Source organism: Triticum aestivum, chromosome 4D (genome assembly GCF_018294505.1).
Source record: "Triticum aestivum cultivar Chinese Spring chromosome 4D, IWGSC CS RefSeq v2.1, whole genome shotgun sequence".
NCBI classification, from domain to species: Eukaryota; Viridiplantae; Streptophyta; class Magnoliopsida; order Poales; family Poaceae; genus Triticum; species Triticum aestivum.
This window is the reverse complement of record NC_057805.1, coordinates 354,846,664-354,871,201: the sequence shown is the minus strand read 5'-3', so window position 1 is coordinate 354,871,201 and position 24,538 is coordinate 354,846,664. Positions and strand designations below refer to the sequence as shown.

Sequence of the window (24,538 nt, the reverse complement as noted above, 5' to 3'; positions counted from 1 at the left end):
TGTATGCGTTGCGGCGGACAGAAGCCTACAAAACCGACGATGGTGCATATGTTGCATGTCACCTTGGTGCTGCCACCGAGACGAGGGCAACATCGTGGACGACAACCGCGAACCCGATGGCCCCCAGAAGCACAGCGGCGCGTACCCGCTGACCAGCATGATGATGGTGAAAGGGTTGTTAAAAATCCGGACGGACGGACGGACGGTTTCTCGCTTCTACCAGCCCCACGCCAAGAAGGAAAACTGTAAACAAAAGTTTCTCGCTTCTACGGACGGACTACGGTGCCTGCAGCTTTGCTTCATGGCCTCATGGGTACCGGCTAGGGCGTTCATTTCGAGCTTACTCCAGCCAGTATACGTCCCGTGCAAGCAAAAAAAGTTGTACTACTACCCTCCAGCTCGGCAGCTCGCTCGCGAATCAACCTGTGGTTGAGATGGTTAGGTGGACAGTGGTGTCCCCAACCCACCAGGGTTCAAATCCTGGTGCTCGCATTATTCCTGGATTTATTTCAGAATTTCCGGCGATGCGTTTTCAGTGGGAGGAGACGTTCCCGTCGACGACGAGGCGCCTATGATGGCTTCGTAAATCTTAAGATGATATGCCGGCTCAGTCTCTCGGAGGTGCTCATAGGGGTAGAGTGTACGTGTGTGCGTTCATAGGGATGAGTGTATGCGCGTATATATGAGCGCTTGTGTCTGTACTGATGCTAAAAAAAACTCGGCAGCTCGCCAGGTCATGCACCACAAGTACGAGCAGTACTCCAGTAAAAATAAAAAAGCTCGGCAGCTCGCCAGGTCATGCACCACAAGTACGAGCAGTACTCCAATAAAAATAGATTAACCACAAGTACGACAACACGTGAACGACAGTAGTAGTACAATACTACTACTAGTTCAATGAAATGGCTGTGCACATGATCTTTCCTGCACGATTTGCGCACAATACACGACTTTAAAGCCACACATATTAAAAAAAAGGATATCCAATGGTGTCGGTGACTTGTCTTGTGTAAATTCGTCGTCTACATAGCAGTGCTCTTAGTTCATTACTACTCCTACACAATTCAACTCCTTGCTTCTTGTGCCTGCTCACTATAATCAAAACCAGTACTGTTTAAAAAAAATGTTGAGAAATCTGTTTACATTTCTTAAAGCACTACTTTTCACCAAACCTAGGAAAGAGGCAGCATTTTCTTTTGCCGCCACTTTTCTGGCCCTAATAGATTGGCTCCAACGAAAAAGGATATCCACCATGATACGGTATGGGTGTCATTTCAAGACGCTACTCCAGTCCAGTCCAGTGCGCAGCTTGAGGATGGCAAGTGAAATGATTTGGTCCATGACGGTGCTGTACTGCTGCTAATAGCACCATGATAAAGGCCGTTAGCCTTTGAACCTTTGATCCTTTTCCTTCAATGTATGGAGCCCACGCCGTTTTCTGTCTGGCCTGGATAAAGCAGTTTATTAGGCAAGTTTTAGTTAACCACTATGGGTAACATGCTGAATTATTATCAGGGTCTCACCAACCACAGGCATGAATTATTTGAAAACCCAATCCGTTCTTCGTTTTCCTCTGTCGCGTCTGCGCTAAGCTGAATTAATTTTGGTTCTGCTCATTGAAAAAGTTGGAGGCGTGGAAGGCCGGCAACATCGTGCACTTAATTTATCCTACTGTCATCAGGACAATAGGTAGATGGACAATGGAATATCTACTCTCTCTGTCCAAATCTCGACCCCCACTACTATATGCCCGAGAGTCGTGCCCTTCTTCCCCTTATCCTGGGGTCACCGCGATGTTTTTTTTACGGATCCTTTCGCGATGTTCAGCAGTAGTAACACAAGAGATTTGTTTAGAATGAGCATAGATGGACAATGCAATTCTCACTCACAGGTTCACGTTAGTGAAGAAATGCAGAGATTATTCGACGTATATAGATATATATAAATCCATGGTACTGTACTTTGTATCAGGAAGGACAAATGGAAGCCCAAAAGCAAGAAATGGATCGAATGGAACCGATCCATCTACGAACGAATCGATGGACAAAGAAAGAACGAAAACTGAAATTATCTACTAGCAACAGATGTTCAAGCGGCATCGTTTTCACCGGCACTGGCAGCATTCAGATCCACGGAAAGATCAAGTTCCTGCATTGTAACAGAGCAAGTTGTTGAGTTTTCCATTCAGATCTTCCTTTCGTCTTTTAATCTTCTATTATTGTGTATGAAAATATTGACGTTTTGAAAGAAAGGAAAAAAAAAAGAGCAGGCACAATTACCTTTCCAGTGATCTTGCTGTACAAGGCGAGCACATCCTTCACCGTTGTCTCAAAATGCGTGGTCGCGTCGTAGCTCTGTAAAAACCAACGAATTGAGAACAATCCTGCAATGTTGTGGAGTGAGTAAACTATGGTTGCTTCAACTTACAGTTGTCAAGAAGCAGTTGTCCTCCTCAGCAGCGTTAACAGGCTCGAATCGATCGTACATGTCGAAGAATGTCTCCTCCACTGGGCCGAGCAGGTCGATCCCGGGTTTCAGCTCGATCTCGGGCTTGTCGGTCTCAGCTTCAGTCGACACAAAGGCGACGAACTTGCCTTTCGGCGCAACGTTGTGAGCGTACGAGCAACAGAACACGTACCTGCAAACTAATTGTGTCAGGTACTGCTATTGTGCTTTAACTAAAGAAGACAGCTCATGTTTCAAAGCAATCATAACAGCTAAAACCAACTGAAGAACAGTACTACTTATCTAACTAAGATTGTTTTAAGGTTCGATGGTTTGCTTTCGTTTTAATATTACTTACATGTCTGATTTGCGCTTCAGCTGTTTCTTTGGGAGGATAATCTGCACGGAGTGAGAATCTTTGGTGTCAGGAATTGGATGCTTCATTATGCATATGGCACGCGCCACCCTTCCAACCTTCTTCACCTGTACATTGTTTGAAGGATTTCAAGGTCATATAATACCACAAGCCTGAATCTGAAATTTACTGGTTTGCGAGCCACAGATGTATATATACCTTGTCAGGCAAGTATGAGGGATCACAAACAACCTTCTTGCATTTCGCGGTCTCCCCTTCGGATGTCACACCAAATGCTTTACCACTCTCATCGAACTCAACCTGCAAACAGTTCCAAATTTAACTTTGACTGAAGATTTAGAAAGTAGCATTGCAGCACTGTTGAGTGGTGAACTGTCTGAAAATGGATAAAACAGTTACCTTGCATTCTGGTTTGTTGAGCATGTATGTGCCACCATAAACAGCGCTCAGACGAGCAAAGGCCTAGTATAATGTTCTCAATTTCAGTTGAATGAAGCTGAAATGTCTATCAATTCAGGGTAAATTGGCGTGGTCATATACCTGAGGGAGCTCTCCTAGCCCATACAAGGGGTAGATATAAGGTGATCCACCTTGGAAGCGCGCCAATGATTCCGCATAAAGCTATTGAAAGAAGACCAATGTGGCGATCAGATGTTAATTGTCTTTTCCTCCGCAAACCCCAATGTATTTATTGTCAAACTATCTGTCATGGCTTCATGTTATTTGTTTCACCCATTGTATATCTTTAGCTGAAAACTGTGCTCTTACAGTATATGTCAAGGAAAAAAGATGTGCAGTATATGTCCTTTCTGTAATCCGTCTTCCAAGAATACGCCTTAGGATCTTCTCTTTTTTTAAACAAAAAATAGTTGGCTAAGGTGCTGACTCCAACAGACTTGTTTTGTTTAGTTGGTGGGAATATAGTACCTTCATTCTCTTGACAGTGTCAATTGCAGGCTCATCGAGATAGTTGTCATCCCGGTGAAGTGCCAATGCATGACCAATAAAGTCAACTGTGTCATCCTCCAGTCCATATTTGCTGATCCAAGCAAACATTATCGACTTTGCATTAGGAAATGGTCGCGAAATGCAACTTGGTTTTCTACTTTTTGATTATTGAGCAGCAACCAGAATACAACACAAGCCAAAGCAACTTACGAGATGAGTTCCCTCGTCGTGACTTTGTGCAGATCTAGGCCTTCGTGTGATTTCGCGTCATCCTCTTCGTAGTCCTGAACATAAATGAAGAACTTCCTAGCGCGGCGCTTTTCAAACAGGCCCATTAGGTTAGATTTCAAGGCTTCAACATCTGTCGCAGGGACTTTGTGGATCTATCAGCATTACCAAAGAAGAAAATGTGAATCAGAACATGGTGTATAAATGTTTAACAGTAGTATCGCGTCGAATATCAGATCCATACCTTCCCGTTGTTGTAGACGAAGCTGCCATCGACGGCCTTGAAGTTCAGATACTTTGTCACGCTCGTGCGGATCAAGACACGGACCAATGCACCGTTGGCCATCATGAACTGCAAACTCACATTTTACGGTGAACTGCATAACAGCAGAAGCACAGGAAAGACATAGGAACTTGGGTTTGCAGGCGCCTACAGACCTTGGGCACCATGTCGACATTGTACTCCTTGCTGACACCCAGATGGTCAGGAGTGGTGTCGCTGCCTTTGAATCTCTTCCAGATCTATCAAGCGAACGGAACGAAACGTAAGACAACATAACTGAAGATTCACGAGAATTTTAAGATCTTTTTTTGTATTTTGGAGAACATTGTGATACATATGGTGTTTGCAGGGGTCGCGTTAATAGCGCACCTTGGCCAGATTCAGGGATGTAGATTCTCCACCGTAGTAGTCATTCCTGTCCATGTGAAGAACCTGTGCGTACACAAGGTACAAAGAAAGATAATGGCTTCAGAGTTATGCATTGTACCTTTGTCAAAAGAGAAATGATAGCTCAAGATAATGTCGCCCTTCGTGAACAATTGGTGATGATGTATCCAGCAACATTTTCATGTGGTGATACGCAAAATCAGAAGGGAACTCAGTGCTCACCTTGAGGCCATCGACAGAGAGGATGCCACTGAGGATGCACTCCTTGAGCCCCGTCCCCAGCACGATCACGTCGTACTCCTCATCCATCGCCCCCGAACAAACCCTTCTTCTCCGATCTACCGGTACCGGATCTTCCTCTCGCGGTGGTGAGCCTCCTCCACCTCTCGCAGGTTATCTGTCCCTTCCCGGCTCGCCGTGCGTATATATGGCAGGAGCCCGACAAGCGCGCGCGTTCGCACAGGCACCGCATCCATCGGTCGCGGCTCCCCGCGGAGATGCCGTCGAGGCGCGCGGTTGCAGGTCGCAGCGCCCGGCGAGCTCGACGCGTGGCGCGCCGGGCTCTCCGTCGTTCTCTCTCGCGAGGTGGCATGGGCCACCGGATTGTACGCCAAAGGCCTGGGCCCAGCGCCCCCTTTTCATCGTATATTTCTAAAACTTTCATAACGTATAAAAATGTCTCTGCGACGTTAAAAAAATGTTCACAACACAAAAGAAATGTTCACATGTCTTAAAAAAGGTAAATGATACTTTACAAAAAAATCTTACGAAATGTTCGCCCAATATTAAAAAATGCTCTGTGCCCATTTAAGAAAAAGTTTTTCGCATTTAAAAAATATTTATAACCATATAGAAACACGTTTTCACGTTTAAAAGTTCATGCAATTTTTGAGAAATAATCATTATTTATTACAAAAATGTTCAATGTGCATTTTTTTATGAAGACCAAACCTCGTGGCGAGATCCGATCCGTTGTTGCGGCCCGACCCTTCACGACACTCCTCCTTCAGCGGTAGTAACCTCTCGCCCGCACACGCGATGTACGTGAAGTAGAGGGATTGAACCTTACGGTCCAACACGAGAAAACCAATCTCGACGATGGTACTCACGCACAAAACAATTTCCTCGCAGAAATCGCAACAAAGAGGTTTTCTAAAGCTTCCTCAAAACTTAGGAATTTTTAGACAGCTTCCCCCAAAACTCGATACGCGTATTTACCCTAAAAACACATCGTGTTAATTCATAAAGTATAACCTCCCTTTTACAGCAACACACTATGGCTTTATATAGCAACCGGACCATCTAACCTGACTTGGAAAGCAAGCTCCCTGACTAAAACTCACGAAAACAAAGAAAGGAAACCTGGATCGGACGCCATATTTAAATAATACTAAAAGATTATATGCTTTATATTCTAGCAATATAATCCTTACAAAAGATTGACCTGGACTCTTTTGAACGTCGTGGCGAGATCCGATCCGTTGTTGCGGCCCGACCTTTCACGACACTCCTCCTTCAGCGGTAGTAACCTCTCGCCCGCACACGCGACGTACGTGAAGTAGAGAGATTGAACCTTATGGTCCAGCACGAGAAAACCAATCTCGACGATGGTACTCACGCACAAAACAATTTTCTCGCAGAAATCGCAACAAAGAGGTTTTCTAAAGCTTCCCCAAAACTTAGGGATTTTTAGACAGCTTCCCCCAAAACTCGATACGGGTATTTACCCAAAAACACATCGTGTTTATTCATAAAATATAACCTCCTTTTTACAGCAACACACTATGGCTTTATATAGCAGCCGGACCATCTAATCTGACTTGGAAAGCAAGCTCTCCGAGGAAAATTCGATTCTGAGCCCGAGCTCAGATGCTCTCGCTATCCCTACCATCGACTCTCCTCGGGATGGCAGCGCTATCCCGTATTTCTCTCTCGTATCTCCTGTGTATTTGCACAGAAACACTAACCAGTCCATCGCATTTATTATGGTAGTTGGAGAAAGCCCCGTTTGGGTCCATAGAACAAGGAAACGGCCCTGCTTTTAATCCTGGGCCATGCTAGACCGTAGCTTACGCCGAATAACCAAACGGCTGCCTAGCCCTTAAAAATAATGGCCACCTACTATTGAATTACCGTGCTAAGCGACAGGAGAAAGACATGTTTTCACATCAGGTCGTGACATAGTGTCTCGTTCTCTGCATGCAAGACCACCACGACATGAAAGAACATCAATGCAACAGAGCCACAGATCATTCTACAGAGGTAGCAACAGCAAGCTCATCAGAAACATGTCATCTGCATCTTGGCATCAGTTCTACATAAGTCAGCCAAGTATGCGGTCAGTTCAAAGATATTTTACTCTAAGTTTACAAGGGGTACACAGTTCATGCACTGGAGGAACAAGCATGGAGCATTGCTCACTGAAACACATCAGAAAATCCACGGAACATAAGCTACACAACTTAACTCAAATGACACATCTATTTTTGCACACCACCAACTGGTCGCGTGTATGTGTTCGGATCGCAAGGTTTGTCTGCCTCAACTCCACTCTGCAAAGGGGGCAAGTGTTAGAACAATCTCAAATCAATCATCACTCTAGAAATGCTCGTCAATGAAACGAAAACCGAGACTTACAATCATTGTTCTTTTTTCTCGTAGCTCTCATCCCGTTCACGGTCGAATTGCAACCTCAATGTACTGACTTACAAACATATGCATCGGTCTTCTGCGTACGATTGGCGCTCTCGGTCCACCATGTGATTGCCATTTTTGTGCAGAAAACACCCTTGAAATAAGGCTTTGCCCACTTTGTTCGTATCTCATAAATGTGCGTCATATACAGGTGTTGTTTCAGATTGTACATTTTCAGCGACATAGCCCAGGCATTTTCAAACTCGACCACTGTGAGCATGTGGTTGACAACGTCGTGGAACTCCGCCCTGAACTCATTCTTCTTCGTGTAGAGAGGTCCCAAGCACTCTTTAGATATCTTCAATATGTGCCATTTGCACCACCGATGCACAGTCTCAGGATAGATTTAACTTACAGCCACCTCCATAGCTCTGTTCTGATCTGCACTGATTAACACATGAACATTAGCTCACTCCAGTAAAATGTAGAGAACTGATGTTTTCTTGATTAAAATACCTGTCAAAACCCCATCATTCCCAGGAACTCGGCAAAACCCCACTCAAACCTCTCGACTTGCTCGTCTCTCATTAGCACTGCTAGTATCACACTCTGAAAACCCATGAAGAGCCCGAAAGGCACGTCATATACTCATCCTTACGTGGTGTCAAAAGTGACCACATCATAGAATCCGTTCGGCATCCTGCTGCTACCGTTAGTCCACATCAAATTCTTGATCTTGATCTGACTGTAAGCAAGTACGCAGTAAGTGAAATCTGGGTCCGTGGAAACCTCCAACGTTTCCCAGAAGTCATCATCTGCATGCCTGCTAGCAACTTATCTTGCCACATATGTTTCCCAAAGTCCTCTTCATTAATGGTAATTTCTCCATAGACCCGAAGAAACTACAGATGATGACCTCTATCTATGTGCTTCTGCGATTGCCAGTGCACTCTCTCCCCCCATGGTAGGAGACACTGAGTGGTGTCTGGCTGTCTGCAGCCCTCAAGAGTCTGATCAGTGCCGGGCACTCACGTTGACAAGTCCAACTGTTCTCTGCTTCAGGCTTCCCATGCAAAGACAATCAAAACATAAGCATTCAGCCACAAACATTTCAGCATATTAAACCAACGGAAGCAGGCATTTTTATGAAGTTCGGATCAGGACTCTCACCGGGCATCCGCAGACAATTTCCTGCATTGATTTCATCCTCGCAGCGTTCAACATACTTTTACCATATCTTATGCCGAATCCAACTTCCAACAAGTACAAGTTGTAGAAGTCGTACGCCTCTCCGAGGGATTCGGAGCTTAGTCCCAGCTCAAGTTTGATCAGACTTCTCGATGGTTTCTCCGCAAATTTCCTAATTGTTTGCACGAGCGCACTCATCCTAGACACGCATGGGGTTCTGTCTGGTGAGGCGCTACCGAGCCTCAACCTGCAAACAACCCGGTTTCAAAAAACTTCAGTAACATTCAGTCGTTATAGTCATGTCACTATCTATTTTACATTTTCTGCATATTTATGTACATAGGAAGCATTTCACTCTAAGACCATTTACTACGAGCCACACAAAATCCTTTCCGACTTTGCCTAAATGCACACGCTTCCTTTTGAGGTTCTCGTGCATGCCTCAAACAGCTAAATCATTGGTTATTCGTTCACAAAATTATTCAGTTCCTACCTGTTCGTTAAACTTGAGAGCTTCATGCGTAACATTCTAGTTCAAGCCATCTAAAATCAGAACTACAAATTGCATTTCAAGGAAATCACCATGTTGTCCAACCGGGCACTTCCGATTTTACCTTCCCAGTCGACTGCGCAGAATGTACTCCTATAGGAGAACCTTTTCCTCTTGCGTCGGTCGTCGTTGACGCTCACCGCCTATGCGCACCCAGAAGCGACATTCGACTCCTCGGCCGCTTGTGCCCCGGCCCTCCACGCCGCAGCACGACAAGGGCCATCAGATCTGGGTGCTCGAGGCTGTCGGCGAACTCCTCTCGCAGCGGAAACCTGTCCCGAACTCATCAATCATCGACGGCAGATGGGCTGGATGACCAGTGGAGGCTTGGATCAAGAAAGGGGAACTCACTTGTCCACAGGATCCATCAAGATCTCCATCCCGCCGGCCTTCACCCCGTCGGTTGATGCGCGGAGGACCAACCTGTCGCCGCTCCCCTTCCTCACATCACCTGCGCACCCTCGCGTCGCCTCACCATCGCCGTTCCATTCACGATTTCTCACGCACGGGGCTCGCAATAAGCGGCGGTCGTCATGGACCACCATGGACCTTCGCTCAGGAAAAAATGAGACGTCCTGGTTACTAACGCCGTGTTCCGCGGACGCCCACGGCTCAGGCCACAGCCGCGTCTCCGCCGGCTCGCCCATACGCTCTGGGCCCACCTTGCGCGCACTGTTTTGTACCGTATTTCGCCTCACACCCCATTATCCGCGGTTCGCGTCTGACACGCTAGCTCGTTATTCACCCATCCCGAGCGGGGAACAGAAGGCACAGATATCGGGATCAGCTGGGCTCGGGCACCAGAACGCCCTTTCAGCTCTCTGACTAAAACTCACGGAAAACAAAGAAAGAAAACCTGGATCGGACGCCATATTTAAATAATACTAAAAGATTATATGCTTTATATTCTAGCAATATAATCCTTACAAAAGATTGACCTGGACTCTTTTGAACTTGTGCGTAGACATCTAACTGCTCTGTTGGTGGACCCCATCCAATAACATATAAGTTTAAACAATCACGTATCTTCATGATTGGTTTGTCAAAGGGTAGACCCTTCTCCTTACATGGACGAAATAAGAAAATAATTTGAACCCTTGTTCTGGAGAATCGTGCAAAGAAATCAACAAATATATTTGTTGTTTTATCTCTAACCAACGTACGTAACCTGCATGCATATCTATCAATCCTTGGCTGGTCTCTTTCCTTCAAAAGATAAAAACAAACCTTTGTACTATACGTGCAAGTACTAGTTTGTTTTAGCATGAAGCCAATGATGCATACGGTCAGCTCCAGGCTTGCCCCTCTAGTTTGCTCGTGTGTACTTTCCTGATTGACCAATGTAATCGTTGTTTGTCTCAACTTGTTCTGATCATTGCACGATGTTGCATGCCTGGACGTAACGCCGACTAGCTCATCGACGTCTTCATATTTCTGCCGTAGACAAGTTGAAACATGTGCATCGCCCACTGTGATTTCTAATGGTGCAGCAACAACTTGATCCCGACCATTAGCTTGTGTGTCGTCATTGTAATCGGTACACTTACAACCGGTTGTATCATCCTCTTCCCTTTGAAACAAAACCGTCCTCGATTTTGGGTCACCTTTTCTGCAATATTTTCATCCACTGATTGAACTACTACGTCTGTGGAAATCTCAGTATCTTTGTCCTTATTTTTTGTCTTCCTGCTCTTTTATCTTCTCAAGATGGTGTTTCCTCCAAGCAATAAAATGATCTTCGTCCATGGACACAAGGTCGAACTTCTTATCCCGCTTGACGTGATACATATTTGCAACATGGTCATATGTAGCATGGTGCACCTTGTACCACGGCTCTCCTAACAACAGATGGCATGACACTAAGGAGACCGGAATCACGTCGCACAAAACCTCGCAAAAAAAATTTCCCAACAAAAACGGTACCTTGGTTTGGGGTGTGACAGTGAGCTCTTCATGACCCCAATGAAAACAGTATGGTTGTGGATGTGGTGTCATTGATAGCTTCAACTTCTCCACCATCTCGATGCTTGCAGCGTTGATCAAATTCATGTGATCGATCGTCATGGCACATGATCTCTCTCTCACCACCACCCGAGTGTGAAAAAGCCCGGCCCAGCGGCCTTCCTCCTCCAACTGAAATCCATAGCTTAACTTACTGAATGACGATGCCCTCGCCATCTTCTCCATAGTGTCGTGAATAACCTGTTGCTCTGAATACCACCTGATGAAGACCGAACCTCGTGGCGAGATCCGATCCGTTGTTGCGGCCCGACCTTTCACGACACTCCTCCTTCAGCGGTAGTAACCTCTCGCCCGCACACGCGATGTACGTGAAGTAGAGGGATTGAACCTTACGGTCCAGCACGAGAAAACCAATCTCGACGATGGTATTCACGCACAAAACAATTTCCTCGCAGAAATCGCAACAAAGAGGTTTTCTAAAGCTTCCACAAAACTTAGGGATTTTTAGACAACTTCCCCCAAAACTCGATACGGGTATTTACCCTAAAAACACATCGTGTTTATTCATAAAATATAACCTCCTTTTTACAGCAACACACTATGGCTTTATATAGCAGCCGGACCATCTAACCTGACTTGGAAAGCAAGCTCCCTGACTAAAACTCACGGAAAACAAAGAAAGGAAACCTGGATCGGACGTCATATTTAAATATACTAAAAGATTATATGCTTTATATTCTAGCAATATAATCCTTACAAAAGATTGATCTGGACTCTTTTGAACTTGTGCGTAGACATCTAACTGCTCTGTTGGTGGACCCCATCCAATATCACATAAGTTTAAACAGTCACGTATCTTCATGATTGGTTTGTCAAAGGGTAGACCCTTCTCCTTGCGTGGACGAAATAAGAAAATAATTCGAACCCTTGTTCTGGAGAATCGTGCAAAGAAATCAACAAATATATTTGTTGTTTTATCTCTGACCAACGTACGTAACCTGCATGCATATCCATCAATCCTTGGCTGGTCTCTTTTCTCCAAAAGATAAAAACAAACCTTTGTACTATACGTGCAAGTACTAGTTTGTTTTAGCATGAAGCCAATGATGCATCTGGTCAGCTCCAGGCTTGCCCCTCTAGTTTGCTTGTGTGTACTTTCCTGATTGACCAATGTAATCGTTGTTTATCTCAACTTGTTCTGATCATTGCACGATGTTGCATGCCTGGACGTAACGGCGACTAGCTCATCGACGTCTTCGTATTTCTGCCGTAGACAGGTTAAAACATGTGCATCGCCCATTGTGATTTCTAATGGTGCAGCAACAACTTGATCCCGACCATTAGCTTGTGTGTCGTCATTGTAATCGGTACACTTACAACCGGTTGTATCAATTTTACGAAATGTGCAACATGTATTTGGGAAATTATTCAACGTGCATTTGGAGAATATTTAACGTGCATATAAAAAATGTCCAAACTATATACAGAAAGTGTTGTATGAGTAATTTAGGTAAATTCAATAAAGTATTCAGGAAAGAAAAAACAAAACAAAGAATACAAAAAAAGAAAGAAAACTGAAAGAAAGCCAATGAAAACCATCACAGAATGGCCGGCCCACTAGGGCGTGCGCGCACCATGTGCGAGAGGCAAGACGAGGATACATCCAGCAGTAAGCGAGATACTGTATATCCCTTGTGGAGTAGTTATGTAACGTACCGAGCTCTAAGCTCGCGTCAGTCACACGCTACCCTACATAGGCTTGGCCCAGCGAGTGCAAGCAGCCACTAGCAAATGAGGGCACACCTATTATTTTCTTTTGCAAGCAGCCACTAGCAAATGAGGGCACACCTATTATTTTCTTTTGATTTCTTTTGGTTGCTTAAATATTAATTTTATAAATATTCACAAATATGAAAATCTATAGTGGATTTAAAAATTTATATGAATTTGTAAACAACATTCTTCGATCAAAAATATCTTCACAAATTAAAAAATCTTCATAAATTTAAAGATGTTCACGAGTTTGAGAATTTTCTCTATTTTCGACGGTTTTGATAAAGGTTCATAAATTTGAAAAATGATTGCAAAATTTTAAACTACCGTGAATTTCAAAATTGTTTGCCAATTTTAAATATATTCATAAATTAGACAAAAAAATATGAATTAAAAAATTTCAAAAATATGTTGGGGAATTAAAAAAACACATTTTTTTAAAAAAAAAGATGATAAAATGAAAACTAGAAAAGTAGATTAAAAATAAAAAGCAAAAGGGGAAATAAAGAACACCCTGGAAGCTTCGGTGATGGTGGGGGTGACGGCCGAAAAACGTCGCCGGGGTGACACAAGTGAAGCCTCACAAAATAGAGCAAAAAAATTTAGTGCATCATGTATGCTATGATATTTACAAGACAAGTTGTCTCTTATGCGCTAAGTCTTAGTAGCAGGTACCAAAGTGAACCTGGAGTGGCTCACTGAGAAGCTATTAAAAATATTCTTAAGCACCTTAGGAGGAAAAAGGACATGCTCCTTGTCTATGGAGGAGATGAAGAGCTCGTTGTAAATGGTTACACTGATGTTGGCTTCATGGCTGATATAGATGACTATAAATCTCAATCGGGCTATGTTTTCACCCTCCATGGTGGGATAGTGGTTTGGAAGAGTTTCAAGCAGAACACTGTTGCGGATTCTACCGCCGAAACATATTATATTACAGCTTCAGAAGCTTCGAAGGAGGCAGTCTGGATCAAGAAGTCTCTTGAAGAAGTTGGTGTGGTCCCAAGTGTGATAAACCCAATGACACTCTATTGTGATAATAGTGATGTCGTTGCTCAAGCAAAGTAACCAAGATCCCGCATAAAGACCAGGCATATCGAATGCAAGTATCGCAGTATCCGGTAGTATGTCGATAAGGGATTTGTGGAAGTACTCAAGATTCACACAGATTTGAATGTCAGATAGGATGGCGAAGCCTCTACCACAAGCAAAACATGAGCAACACCGGATAGCCATAGGTGTTAAAGAAGCTACGTAACTAGATTATTGACTCTGGTGCAAGCGGGAGTCTGTTGGAATGCCCTAGAGGCAATAATATGGTATTATCATATTTCCATGTTTATAATTAAGAGTTTATATTCTATGTTATAGCTGTTATGATCATGGAATGTGTGACTCGGTGGAAAACTCATATGCACGTGTGGAATGATAAACGACAAAATATGATTCCTAGTCTAGCCTCTAAGACTAGCTCAAGTGTTGTTGGTGATCATGTTTTCCGGATCTTAAGATACCGTTAAGAGTAACGATAGTCCTAAAACAACTTTGAGAATATGATGTTGGAAGAAAGATCATGTTGAATCAACCCAAACTTGTTTGTTATACTTTGAGATATTATTGTCACAAGTCAATTGCTATAACACAGATAGTTGACATGTGATTTAGTTCCTTAGACCATGGGAGTATTGTAGTCTCTTCTTACCATACGATGGATTTTGGGGTTGCTCAAATGTCATCTCTAACATGGTGATTATATCGACAACTTACAGGTTCATCGGAAAGTTTGACAAGAGGCTAGATCGCTGAGTGGGATTTGCTTCTCCGGCGATGGAGAGACATTCTTAGGGCCCTCTCGGTGTGATGAGATCCATCATCGCCTAGCCAGACGTAGGTGACTAGGCCACGGGGATGTCAAAACATGTCAATGAGAAAGAAGAACAAAACCGGTAACAAGGAGACCGATATAGTGAGCATGAGAATGACTCAAAACGATACCAATATATCTCACCTCAGGTTTAGTAAAGTATTGCGAAGCAAAGGTAATAGCACATGATAACCAAAGCTTCACTCGAATGTCATTCGTGCATTCACAGGGATCGATATGGATGCCCATGGTTCCGCTATCGGTCATTAAACGAAAGGGGTTTTGTCATGTCTATGTTTTGCCGAACCTACAGGGTCACAACCTTAAGGTAATCATGATCTACTGAGTATTATTGGAGTAAGATTTATGAGGAAATATTTATGAAATAGTTTCATTAATATTCAAAATAATTTTGGGGGGAACCGGAAGCGTTTCGGGGTCACGAGAAGGGTTTCGGAGTTTACCGGGTAATACCTATCAATGATATATATAAGTTGAAAATGTTTTTATAGATGTTAAATTAATAATGAAAGGCTCTAATAATAGGTAGAAGGCTTTTATATTTAATTAAATATCAACGGGTCTTAAAAGACCAAGTAGTGGAAATGATATGTGGCCACATGGGCCCAATAGGAGGTCACACCCCCTTTTCTTCTTGGAGAAGGAAGGGGAGGCCGAATTGGAGGGGGACTCCCCCTCCTATGGCCGGCGCAAGGGGGTGGACCTCCCCCCCAATGTGGCACCCCTCTCCTCTCCTCCAACCTGTATATACTTGAGTATGTGGCCTTTGAGAGACACGAGTTTTCGAGCCTCCTCTAGTTCTAGTTCATCCAATAGAGCTAGATCTAACGCTCGTAATTAGAACTCGGTGTGGTTTTAATATTCTCCCTCTAATTCCCCGGCGGTTATTAGCTCTAGACAGCGAAGCGCTGCCAAATCATGAGAACTGCACGCTTGCAATCCGTGGATTCTACTACATATGTTTCCCAACAATGAGCATTCTCAAAAACAAAAAGAAGGGCGTGTGATATAGAATAAACAAAATTACCATGCTAAACTTTAAAAAATTCCATCCCACATAGATAGAAAATGTTTTATTTGGATAAGCCCAAATTAGATTTTATATTGTTGTTTCCAAAACGTAAAAATATCACACATAGAAGTTTCCATGGTCAAAAAAAAGAAAAGATTGCCATGCGATAACAAATAAAAATTCCATTCTACTAATAATAAAAATTTCATCCTCTTAATAATAAAAATGATATCCTCTTAAAATTAAAAATTTCATGTTATTGACTATTAAAATGCCATGCTATTAATAATAAAAGTGCCATCATCTCAAAAATAAGAATGACATGTCATTGACTATTAAAATGCCATCATCTTATGAGTAAAAATATCATGTTATTAATTATTAAAATGTCATGCTCTTAATAATAAAATTGCCATCGTCTTATTAATAAAAATGCCATGTTATTAATTATTAAAATGACATGCTCTTACTAATAAAACTATCATCCTCTTATTAATAAAAATACCATGTTATTAATTATTAATTGACTTGTTCTTCGTAATAAAAATGCCATGTGAGAAACAAAAAATGCCATGTATTGGAAAAAATATATCATGTTTTAAATTTAAAAGATTGCCATGCTACCTATAATAAAAGGGATAATTGATTTTATGCCCCTAGTTGGGTCACACTCGGCAGGTTTACCCCTAGTTTCTGAAAACACTTGTTCCTGCCCAAACCACTTTGCTCCTCTTATGCTTTTGCCCTTTGATCGTTTGACCATCACTTTGAAAACTTCATAAAAAATTCATACTAATTCAGAAAAATTCAAATAAGATATCAAAATGTTCAGAAAATCATCACCTATATGTGCATGTCATTTGCATTCATGGAAAAAGTGTTGGCCAGTCCCATCTTAGTTTTAGCTCATATGATCTTAGCATGAACAGTAAAATCTACAAAATTCTAAAAAAATTGGTGGCAAACTTTGACCAATGTTTTGAATGCTTGCCAAGTTTCATAAGAGAATGAAATTCATGGAAGTCGTGGCAAAAATAAAAATAAAAATCAATGCTCCAAAATTTCGTTTTTTTACCACGACTTCCACGAATGCCATTCCCTTATGAAACTTGGCAAGCACTCAAAACATTGTTCAAAGTTTGCCACCAAAAATATTTAGAATTTTTTGATTTTTTTAGATTTTACTGTTCATGCTAAGATCATATGAGCTAAAACTGAGATGGGGACTGGCCGACACTTTTTTCTTGAATGCAAATGACATGCACATATAGGTGATACTTTTGTGAACATTTTGATATCTTATTTGAATTTTTCTGGGTTAGTATGAATTTTTTATGAAGTTTTCAAAGTGATGGTCAAACAGTCAAAGGGCAAAAGAATAAGTGGAGCAAAGTGGTTTGGGCAGGAACAAGTGTTTTCGGAAACTAGGGATAAACCTGCCGAGTGGGACACAACTAAGGACACCAAATTAATTATCCCATAATAAAAATGGACATGGCAAATCAAGCAGCATTCGTTTTCTTTCCTTTTACTTGCGTCCGATGCTATCGCTAAGGTATAGCCGCCGTCTAGGGCAGTTCCGTATTCAGCGCTGTGCAATTCCTAAATCAAGATCTAGACGGTCGGAGGGGGCAAGGCGATCCAAAGCTTCTGGGGATGCACGGCAGGCCGGCCGGCCGCACAGCTAGCATGATCGGCGATGAGGCAAGTAAGACTATGTTACTCTCGTTTCTCTTCGTTCTTGGCTTATATTTTATGATTAGATTAATCTGTACCTTTGGAACTAAAGGATTGGAACAACACAAACTGTATACATAAAATTGTTATTAGGAAATATTGCTAAGTCCTGACCCGTGAGATAAGATTTTGCATTGTTTATCCCTTCCAGCAGCAGAAAGATTTAGTTCATTAGCATGTGAATTACCCTTTGTATTTCTTTTATGGCAACTTTTAGTAAAAATTTAATAGTTCAGAGTCAAAACATGTTTTCTTCTCTTGATGAAATCTGTCAATAACCTAAGCCACAATCATCTCTGCACAATTTTTTTCCAGTCAATCACAACACGGAAAACCTTGCCCCCTCCCCCCCTCCTATGTTAGAATCCCGGCTCCATCCCTGATAGTGGATGTTTTGAGCGCAAGTGTTCATGAAACCCTCTTCGGCCCAAGTGATGAGCGAGCATTGTGTTTGCGGGGATTGGTCCTATGGCGAACTTTCGCCAAATAACATTTCTGATTTTAACAAGGCCGCAACAGGGGTCATTTTGCAACAGGCCTAAACAAACAACTCCTCTTGTGACCGCGTTCAGCGCCAGGTTCGTCTTCTCCGACGACGACACCGCCCTTCGCCGCGTCGGCTGCATCGCTTCCGCCCGCTCCGCCACCTCGCTGATCCGGTCAGCCGCCACGATCGACTTGCAATAAAGTGGTAAGCCTCTCACCGGCCGCGCCGAACTCCTCCCCCTCCCACACCGTCGTCCGTGGCACCCTCTTTCTCCCATCAACCGGCGAGCGTCGTGTCCTCTTCTTCCTGCACGAGGACGCAACACTCCCAGGGTTATCTGTGCCCCGTGCCGATCCTTGTCCTCGACCTACCAGCCGGCCTCGTCGGCGTGTAAATCACCACCACCGGTACGATCATGCTTGAGAGCCAGCGGGAGTGGACCGACAACAGAGGTGCTCTACTGGAGTCACCGAAGTGGCGTCAGTTTGCAACAGCGGCCGAGTTGCGGTCAAGCCTTCTAAAGCAGGGGTCGAGTTGCAAAAAAGTGGAATAGACGGAGGTTGGGTTCTGACGGTCTGATAAAGAATAGTTCCGACGGCCACTGAGGCGCCGAACGCTTGTGTGGAATCATATATTGCGATCGGTTTTGCTTTCTCTTGTTTTGCTGTCAACGGTGTATGCGGCGCGACCGGCAAAACATTGCGTCTTAGCCTCTCGTTTCTTTACTGTTGCATCTAGATGTCTTTTCTCTGCTTTTTTAGGGTACTTTTCTCTGTTTATTTTTTAAAGATCAGATCTATTATAAAGATTCATCGAAAGTACAAAACACCTTAAACATAAAAAAATAATATATCAAGGTCTATGGACCACCGAACGACCATTGCCGCTGTCGGAAAGAGCCGCCGACATGCCGCTGTTGCCGCTACCATACCGGAGTCGGCCTGATCTTGTTGATGACAGCCGGGAAGTCTTTGTGCACGCGTCCTAAGGACCAGCGTCCCGGAGCCGCAATCATTGTTGTTGAATTCTTAAATCGATATGAAGAATTTAACACCAAATATCACCTTTGCGCACGCATGACGAGGAACCTAACCTCGCCGCCCCGAGGAAATCTACGCCGGATCTCCGTCTAATCCATCGCAGCGGACAAATTTGAAGAGGATCGGAGCTCGGAAGACTGACTCGGAGAAAAAACGCCGCCATCCGTCCAAACGCCGCCCCTGCAAGAACTAAAACCCTACCTATCTACCAGCCGGAGTGGAGGAGAGGCGAATCCATGGGCTTGCCGGCGGAAATCAGGGGAGGAAGCCTTTCCCTAGTTGGCTTGCAAGAGAGGAAAGAAAAAATTTAACCTATTTGTTGTTATGTCTTTAACAGTGAATCTGATTTTCTTTTTATCGAATGAGAAAAAGGCGACGCGACGCCTCCTGGCGAGTTCGTAGCGGCACCGCCGATAGTATATTCTGCCGCGTGAGCAACCTGAATCATCCACTTTCGCTGCCAACTTTTCCGCCCCCGGCCACATATATGACGAAGCATACAGCGTTAACGAGGTCGTTAACTGATCGCTTGCGCCCTCTCTCAGATACGGCCTCCGGCGTCGTGGACTCGGAGACAAGTCGCCCTCCCAGATTTGGCCCGAGAGCCGAGACCTTATCACCCAATATAAAATAGATCAATCATGGATTCATGGTTGCGTCCCGGAGCGGAGCCGTCTTCTTTTGCGTTTTTGTCTCTCCGCAAGCCCAAGGTCGCCCACGCACTCACGCCAGCCAAGCCCGGCCGCTAATTCACGTGGAAATCGTAGGACGTGGGCAGAGAGATAACGACGAGGAGGAGGCGAAGCGAAAAGGCACGCGCGGCCGCGAGACGGGCTGTGCGTCTTGAGCTTCCCACAGACTCTTCGCCGCCCGCGGGAGGACAGGCGGCTTCGGGGCGCAGCGTGACGTGAACGGCCATTTTCCCCCTCATCGGCGGCCACATACGATGGGCGGTTGCATCGACATACTGCCCGTGCGCCGCGGGCCAGTGGATCCGTCGGGATAGCTCACGAATGCTGTGGGAGGCAATGATACGAGTGAGCGATGGACATGCTTGGTGTATCGTGACGTCCACATGTCAGATGCAATGCGTCTATTTCTTCAACGCGGCATGTGGCCACGGACCTCCACATCTCTGGCTGTCCAGTTTTTAAGGGCATGAACTATAGTGGTGTATGGATACATATGCCTGGTGAGAAAAAATAGTTTTAGGCATCTATATTTATTTTTTTCTTCAATGCAAGTTATCATTAATGGGCTTCATTAAACAATAAAAAATAAAGACTGTAGTACATATCTACTCTTCTCTGTGACTTTTTCAGTTTTTTACATCGGACCACATTCTTTCTCTCCAAGCACCCGCCTTCTGCAGAGGATCCCGCTTTCCTAGTAATTATTATTTTTCCTGACATCCGATCCTACATGGCACGCGAGGCATCACCCTCGGACTATGTATTGGCCATGCCTTAAGAGACCATCAAAAGTCCAGGTAGACGCGAACAATACATTTTTGTGGCGTCACTTCTCTCTTTTTTCTAGTTCTTTTTTGTGTGTGAAAATTATTATTTTGGAGTGGGTGTGAGGAACATCGTGTATATACGTCTACCTTGGAATTACATAATTCGACAATACCATGAGGGCCAGAAGTGGAGCTTGAAGCCCATTGTTGGACGGGCTAAAAAGAAGGAAATGGCCTATGGAAGGTTCAGGAGTAAAAAAACAACATACAAATTCTAAAATGTTGGGCAGGCCATGGCCGACTCGGCCTTGCCGTAGCTCCGCCGGTGATCAGGGCGGAAGCAAGCCACCGCAGTTGTACCACTAATTATACCATAACATGGAGCAGGCAAGTAATTACGGAGCACTTCATCGCACAGGATATTGATATCGTTTTGAGAATTACATTAATCTCGAGACTTCAAAACGGTTTTCGGCCCTAGCATTATGATAGAAGGGGCACATTCTCCGTTCTCTCAGCTTACAGGATGAGCTCAGAGACTAAGGCCCAGCAAGAAGATTGCCTCGAGCACCGGCCAAGTAACTCAAATCACATTGCGGCTAAGAGAGACTGGACTAATCTGTGGAAGGTGAAGGTGTCGTCCAAAGTTCATGTTTTTATCTGGCGTCTGGCTCACACATCATTACTGACGGGCATGACTAGGTACAAAAGAAACATGACCACCTCACTAGTATGCTTGATATGTTCTGTTGTAGAAGATACATGGCACCATTCACTCTTTGAATGTCGCATGTCGTGGCCCGCGCTGTGTGTGGGCGTTGGAAGATGAAGAAATCCTCAAACATACAATATCAAACCAAGCTGAGGACGCTCAGCTCTGACTCTCCTGGCTGTTTGACTCAATGACACGACATGATCTGGCATGCGTTCTTATTACGATGTGGACAAGTGGTGGGCAAGGAGAAGAACGATCCAACACGATGTATTCCAGAGTATGTTGACGACAATGAGCTTCATGACCAGGTATTAATAGGACTTTGAGGTGTTGTTGTTTAGCACGCGCTACATGGACTCCAGTTCCATGTCGAAGACCATGCAGATGACTTGCTCCGAAGGGTCTAGAGGTGAAGATGAACGTGGATGGGGGGCTTTCCCGCCATGGAGGCAAGGGAGCAGCTGCGGCTATTTGCAAAGATAAAGAAGGATGTTTTCTTGGAGTGTCGGTCGTCATCTTCGATAGGTTGGCGCATCCTGCAAGTCTGGAGGCCCATGCATGCAATGAGGCATTAGCTCTCGCCCATGATTTGCATTTTCAACATTTGGTTATCAGCTCTAACTGTCCGAAAGTCAATGCAAATATTAGCAGAGGTGCAACAACTATATACGCGCCAATTTTGAAGGATATTCACCATAGGAGGAAGGAGTTCGAGGATGCAATTTTTCGTTTTGAACCTAGGGAGTCTAATAGTGAAGCTCATGGATTAGGTAAGGCGGCGTCATCTCTTGACGTCGGTGGTCATGTCTGGCTAGGGGGAGTTCCTGATATTATTTATATCTTGGACAGTTTGAGTATTGAAAATCCCTGGTTACACCTAAAAAACTAATTATACCATAACTAGCTAAAGAGTGACTAAGCAAATTCTGATTCCATCGAACATGAGCAATACAAGTGTTTCTAAGTAACAGTAATCTAATACATGCACCATAAAGCCAAAGCGAGATCTATCTGTACCATTCTTCTTCAAGAGATTTACTGCTTCTAGACAATTTGTCTCAACATGAATTGGGATGGCTCCATTGCAATGCCAAAGACAAACCTTCCTTTATTGCTAATAGCTTAACCTTCAAAGATCAGAACAATGTCGGAGGCATCTCCAAGAAGGGAAGATAAGGGCATATCCAATGCAAATTCCAAAACGAAAACCACAAATGTCCGCAGACCAGTCTAGACGTGGTCCGCGAACATGATGTGGGAGGGAGCCAATCAACGCTTATTCACAAATAATCCCAATTTGTCTGGTTGGAAGGAGGGAGGGGTCCATGCATATGGTTGGTTGGATGTATATATGTGTGTGTGATGTGTCGTTGGGAGGAGGGAGATGAGAGAGAAAAGAGAGGAGGAACACTTGGTTGCTTTTCATTGGTCAAGTGGGTGTTCGGACTCCTGCATTGCGCCCCTCCCAATGCTTGTTGCCAAAATACCGAAAACGGACATGTGGACTAGTCCATGGACATATAGGGGTCCCCATTTGTTGGGAAAAGTTGACAAATGTGGTTTGAACACCACAGTCCGGACATATACATGAGTTTTGAGGATCTCCTTTGGAGATGCCCTAATGTCTCCTAATCGGTCACGAAGGATCATACCGCTCCCTGCCAAGCCACTGCCAGAGACAGAAGAACCATTGGAATTTAACTTAGCCCAACCAGTTTTAGGTAACCTCCATGATGTGATACCCAGATCAACATATATCTTCTTCTTTTGAACATTCTGACACCACAACCTTGCCTTTTATGGGATAAAATGATGGCTCATACTGCATCGCAAGAATCGACTGCACATAGTTGCACAAGGATTGATTGGAAACATTAATGGGAGGTGCAAGTTTGCGACAGATTATTTCATTTCAAGCAAACCAATTTCTCCATAGAAGCATGAGCAGATGCAATTGCAAGTTCTGTGGCAGATCACTAGTCAGGTGTAGCAGCATTCACAACTCGTAGTCTTCACCTAAGACACCGGTGGCAAAGGCCAAACTTTAACAAGTAAATCCCATGGAGCAATTGCATGGGGGTAGCGACACAAACCGTGGAGTGTGTTCTCATTATTGATCCCATAGACCAGGCATCGAGCGTCAGTCTCTAGGGATATTGCATGCTTCCTTTCCCATGTAGGTAGTGCACTAGTCGCCATTCACCACGCAAAAAACAGACTTCGGGAGGAGCATTATGTAGGGGAACGTAGGAGAAATTCAAAATTTTCTACGCATCACCAAGATCAATCTATGGAGTACTCTAGCAACGAGGGGAAGGGGAGTGCATCTGCATACCCTTGTAGATCGCGATGCGGAAGCGTTGCAAGAACGCGGATGAAGGAGTCGTACTCGTAGCGATTCAGATCGCGGTTGATTCCGATCTAAGCACCGAAGAACGGTGCCTCCGCGTTCAACACATGTGCAGCCCGGTGACGTCTCCCACGCCTTGATCCAGCAAGGAGAGAGGGAGAGGTTGGGGAAGACTCCATCCAGCAGCAGCACGACGGCGTGGTGGTGATGGAGGAGCGTGGCAATCCTGCAGGGCTTCGCCAAGCACCGCGGGAGAGGAGGAAGAGGGAGAGGGGTTGGGCTGCGCCGAAAGAGAGACGTTCTCGTGTGTCTTGGGCAGCCCAAACCTCAACTATATGACTCAAGTGGCAGTGCCACAAGTATGTGGTACTATCATTACTATCTTATATCTTTTGGCATGAACATGTGTATCACTACGATCGAGATTCATTTTAGGTGCAAGACCATTGAAGGTATTATTCAAATAAACAGAGTAACCATTATTCTCCTTAAATGCATAACCGTATTGCGATAAACATAATCCAATCATGCTCAACGCAAACACCAAATCTCGATGGTAGAGGGAGCATGCGATGCTTGATCACAACAACCTTGGAAACACTTCCAACACATATCGTCATCTCACCTTTAGCTAGTCTCCGTTTATTCCGCAGCTTTTATTTCGAGTTACTAACACTTAGCAACCGAACCGGTATCTAATACCCTGGTGCTGCTAGGAGTACTAGTAAAGTACACATGTATATCCAATATACTTCTGTCGACCTTGCCTGCCTTCTCATCTACCGAGTATCTAGGGTAGTACTGCTTCAGTGACCGTTCCCCTCATTACAGAAGCACTTAGTCTCGGGTTTGGGTTCAACCTTGGGATTCTTCACTAGAGCAGCAAACGATTTGTTGTTTCATGAAGTGTCCCTTTTGCCCTTGCCCTTCTAGAAACTAGTGGTTTTACTAACCATCAACAATTGATGCTCCTTCTTGATTTCTACTTTCGCGGTGTCAAACATCGCGAATGGCTCAAGGATCATCATAACTATCCCTGATATGTTATAGTTCATCACGAAGCTCTACTAGCTTGGTGG

At 44.2% G+C, this 24,538-nt stretch overlaps 1 protein-coding gene and 1 long non-coding RNA gene across 2 annotated transcripts; both read right to left on the bottom strand.

Moving 5' to 3' along the window:
- Positions 1–1,902: 1,902 nt before the first annotated feature.
- Positions 1,903–5,144, bottom strand: LOC123100028 (guanosine nucleotide diphosphate dissociation inhibitor At5g09550). Its single transcript, XM_044522027.1, has 13 exons — positions 4,890–5,144; positions 4,650–4,712; positions 4,436–4,519; positions 4,242–4,349; positions 3,980–4,152; positions 3,749–3,860; positions 3,362–3,442; positions 3,221–3,283; positions 3,020–3,121; positions 2,804–2,928; positions 2,428–2,638; positions 2,280–2,354; positions 1,903–2,148 (listed from the first exon to the last, which is right to left on the bottom strand). The coding sequence occupies exons 1-13, from the start codon at positions 4,974–4,976 to the stop codon at positions 2,089–2,091; spliced, it is 1,344 nt and encodes a 447-aa protein (XP_044377962.1). The 5' UTR covers positions 4,977–5,144; the 3' UTR covers positions 1,903–2,088.
- Positions 5,145–7,601: 2,457 nt separating this feature from the next.
- On the bottom strand, positions 7,602–9,684 carry LOC123097887 (uncharacterized). The gene is made up of 5 exons (XR_006447505.1): positions 9,391–9,684; positions 9,104–9,311; positions 8,472–8,736; positions 7,818–8,364; positions 7,602–7,742 (listed from the first exon to the last, which is right to left on the bottom strand). It is a non-coding gene; the product is annotated as an uncharacterized lncRNA (long non-coding RNA).
- Between the last annotated feature and the right edge of the window lie 14,854 nt (positions 9,685–24,538).